At 50.2% G+C, this 2,446-nt stretch overlaps 1 protein-coding gene across 1 annotated transcript; it reads right to left on the bottom strand.

Annotated features, from left to right (window-relative positions):
* On the bottom strand, positions 1 to 1,854 carry LOC109773007 (thioredoxin-like protein AAED1, chloroplastic). Its single transcript, XM_020331714.4, has 7 exons — positions 1,465 to 1,854; positions 1,318 to 1,364; positions 1,109 to 1,223; positions 951 to 995; positions 789 to 848; positions 590 to 685; positions 1 to 459 (listed from the first exon to the last, which is right to left on the bottom strand). The coding sequence occupies exons 1-7, from the start codon at positions 1,738 to 1,740 to the stop codon at positions 340 to 342; spliced, it is 759 nt and encodes a 252-aa protein (XP_020187303.3). The 5' UTR covers positions 1,741 to 1,854; the 3' UTR covers positions 1 to 339.
* Positions 1,855 to 2,446: the final 592 nt, after the last annotated feature.

Below are 2,446 nucleotides of genomic sequence, written 5' to 3'. Positions count from 1 at the left end.
TTTTGAATTTATAAGCTTTGCAAATTTATTTTCGATGAGCAGCACCAAATGCTACCCAGAGCAGAATTTGGTATCTGCCCAAACATGGGAAACTTCAAAAGTCAAGTAACCAGAACTTGGCGACAGATGCCGAGAACATTTACAAAAGTATTTGATATTTTTAACATTTACAAAACATATTTCTGACGAGCAGCAGCAAATGCTATCCGGAGCAGAATTTGATACATCTGCCCACCAATGGCTTATCAAACAAACAGGCGAAACTTGTGAGTCCATTTTCTGTCTGTCCGGGACGTCGAATAGATCGGTCCGTGCAATACATATCTGCCTGATAAAACGTCAAGCAACCGGAACTTGGCGACAGATGCCGAGGACATCATCCAAGGGTGCGTGATCGCCGGTGCCTTCATCTCTCCACGCGTACAGCAGTTCTTTTCCTTTGAACACAAACATCCCACCCTGCAGAGATCAACACGAGCAAACACCCCCCAATCAATTACGATCTACCGAGAAGCGAATCCACGAGACGTCAAACTTCTTCTTCTGGACAACAAATGCAGATACAGAGGACGGACGAATTCAGTTTAACCTGCTGCATGACGCCCGTCAGGTCTGCCGGTGTGCCTTTCAGCGTGTAGTTCTTGGTCGCCTCCTTGATGGAGTCGAGCCTCGAGTATATTTTAGCCTTCATCGTGCGCAGGGATCATCAAACATTTTAGTGGCGTTGGTGTAAGTGCCCTCTGAAGGAACAGTTGCATGATCACAATTCCGAAGGGAGATGTGCTTACACTAGCTGGACTGAAGAGGGTCCGGCCTAATCCGTGGTACAGGCCCAAGACGTCGTAAGCCTGGAAAGATGAGTTCGCCGTCAGTCATTCATTGAGACCCAAAAACACCACAAACGATGCTGATACTGTTGCGGCATCACTGAAACAGTACTGAATTGTCACCTTGCGCTCGGGGTCGGCGTACAAGCTATCCACAGGAAATGGCAGCTGCAACGCAATCAGCCCAGAGAACAGTCAGCTCCACGCATGCTCAAAAAAGAAGCAGAACAATTGCACGGTGCTGACACCAACCAAGAACCACGAACTCAGCACAGCCTTACCCCGTCGGCGAGAATGCGTGCCTTGTCAGAGGTCCCGACGCCGATGGCGATCAGTTTAGCGCCCGCAGACTCGAATTTCGGCATGGAGTTTTTCAGATCAGAGGCCAGCTCCCAGCTGTTAGACATGGCAGACAGCAAAACTTAGCAGCGGGACAGCAAGCGAGAAACGCGGTAAGCATTGCACCACCGATACGCCTCGATTTCCTCACCAGCAGAAGCATCCGAAATGCCTCAGCAGCGCGACCACGACCACCCCCTGCACGCAGAAACAACACCAGTTGAGTTAATCGACTACCAATTCACCATGTAGTAAAACTGCACGATGCCGCGTTTGGGTGAACTCGGGAGTTGGATACCTCGGACGGGTCCCAAAGGTCGCTGAGCGGCACGGCGTCGCCGGTGCCAGCGGCGAAGACGGAGACGCCGCCGAGGGCGTCCCACGCGGCGGTGCCGGCTTCAGGCGGAGAAGCCCCTGCCGCGGCAGAGACGGCCGATGAACGGCGACAAAGACGGCGCGCGTCCGGGAGTGTGGAGCCGGCGCTTGAGACGGACACGCGGCTGTCGAACGATGGACGAGGAGCGGAGGTGTGGAGGAGGGCGCGAGGGAGGCAGAGTGAGACGGCCGTCGCCATGGAGATGGCCGGACGAGCCACACGTACCAACAAGATGGCTGATGGCTCGACCAGGACGCGCGCAAACTACCGGTAGCCGGAGACCGAGTGGCCGCTAGTGCGCGGCGTGGCGCGATCTCGAGTTTTTTTTTTCGGAGCTCTGGGTGCTTCAGGCGCCAGGGAAGCTCCCAGGCGCCCACGCGCCGGCTTTGGTGAGCTGACCCATGTAACGTTCACGTTTGAGGAAAAAAAAACGAAAAACTCGCAGAAAAAATCGTGAATTATAAAAACATTCACGGATTTTGGGAAAAAGTACATGAACTTGCAAAAAGTTCATCGAATTTGAAAAGCAGAGTTCAGCGACTTTGAAAAAAATAATTGGTTTCAAAAAATGTTTATCCAATTTGAAAAAAAGTTCATCGATTTTACAGAGCATTCCGTAAAATTCATCTATTTTTAAAAAGTTCATCAATTCTAGAAAAAGTTCACAAAATTGAAAAAAGTGCATCGCTTTTTGTCAAAAATAACCGACTTAGGTAAAGTTCACCAAATTTACGTAGTAAAAAAAAGAAAAACCAACAATAAGAAAAAGATAAACAGGCCGGCCCAGCTAGGAGGCTTCAGGCCCCCGTTTACAAAGTGCACAGTAACAAGCGCTTGAAGCGCCAAATAGGATCCGCCTTTTTTTAGGGGTTTAATTTTTCCGAGTGGCAGCCGAAATAACTAA

This window comes from Aegilops tauschii, chromosome 4 (assembly GCF_002575655.3).
Source record: "Aegilops tauschii subsp. strangulata cultivar AL8/78 chromosome 4, Aet v6.0, whole genome shotgun sequence".
NCBI lineage: Eukaryota > Viridiplantae > Streptophyta > Magnoliopsida > Poales > Poaceae > Aegilops > Aegilops tauschii.
The sequence above is the reverse complement of the archived record's forward strand: the minus strand, read 5'-3'. Positions and strand labels throughout refer to the sequence as shown.

What these genes read in the sequence shown, in the direction of transcription:
- LOC109773007 (XM_020331714.4), bottom strand. Translation starts at nt 1,740, where the DNA reads ATGGCGACGGCCGTCTCACTCTGCCTCCCTCGCGCCCTCCTCCACACC. An exon ending in ACGCCGACCCCGAGCGCAAG is followed by an intron (nt 849 to 950) that starts GTGACAATTCAG and finishes TCATCTTTCCAG; the next exon opens with GCTTACGACGTCTTGGGCCT. An exon ending in CCCTCTTCAGTCCAGCTAGT is followed by an intron (nt 686 to 788) that starts GTAAGCACATCT and finishes CGCACGATGAAG; the next exon opens with GCTAAAATATACTCGAGGCT.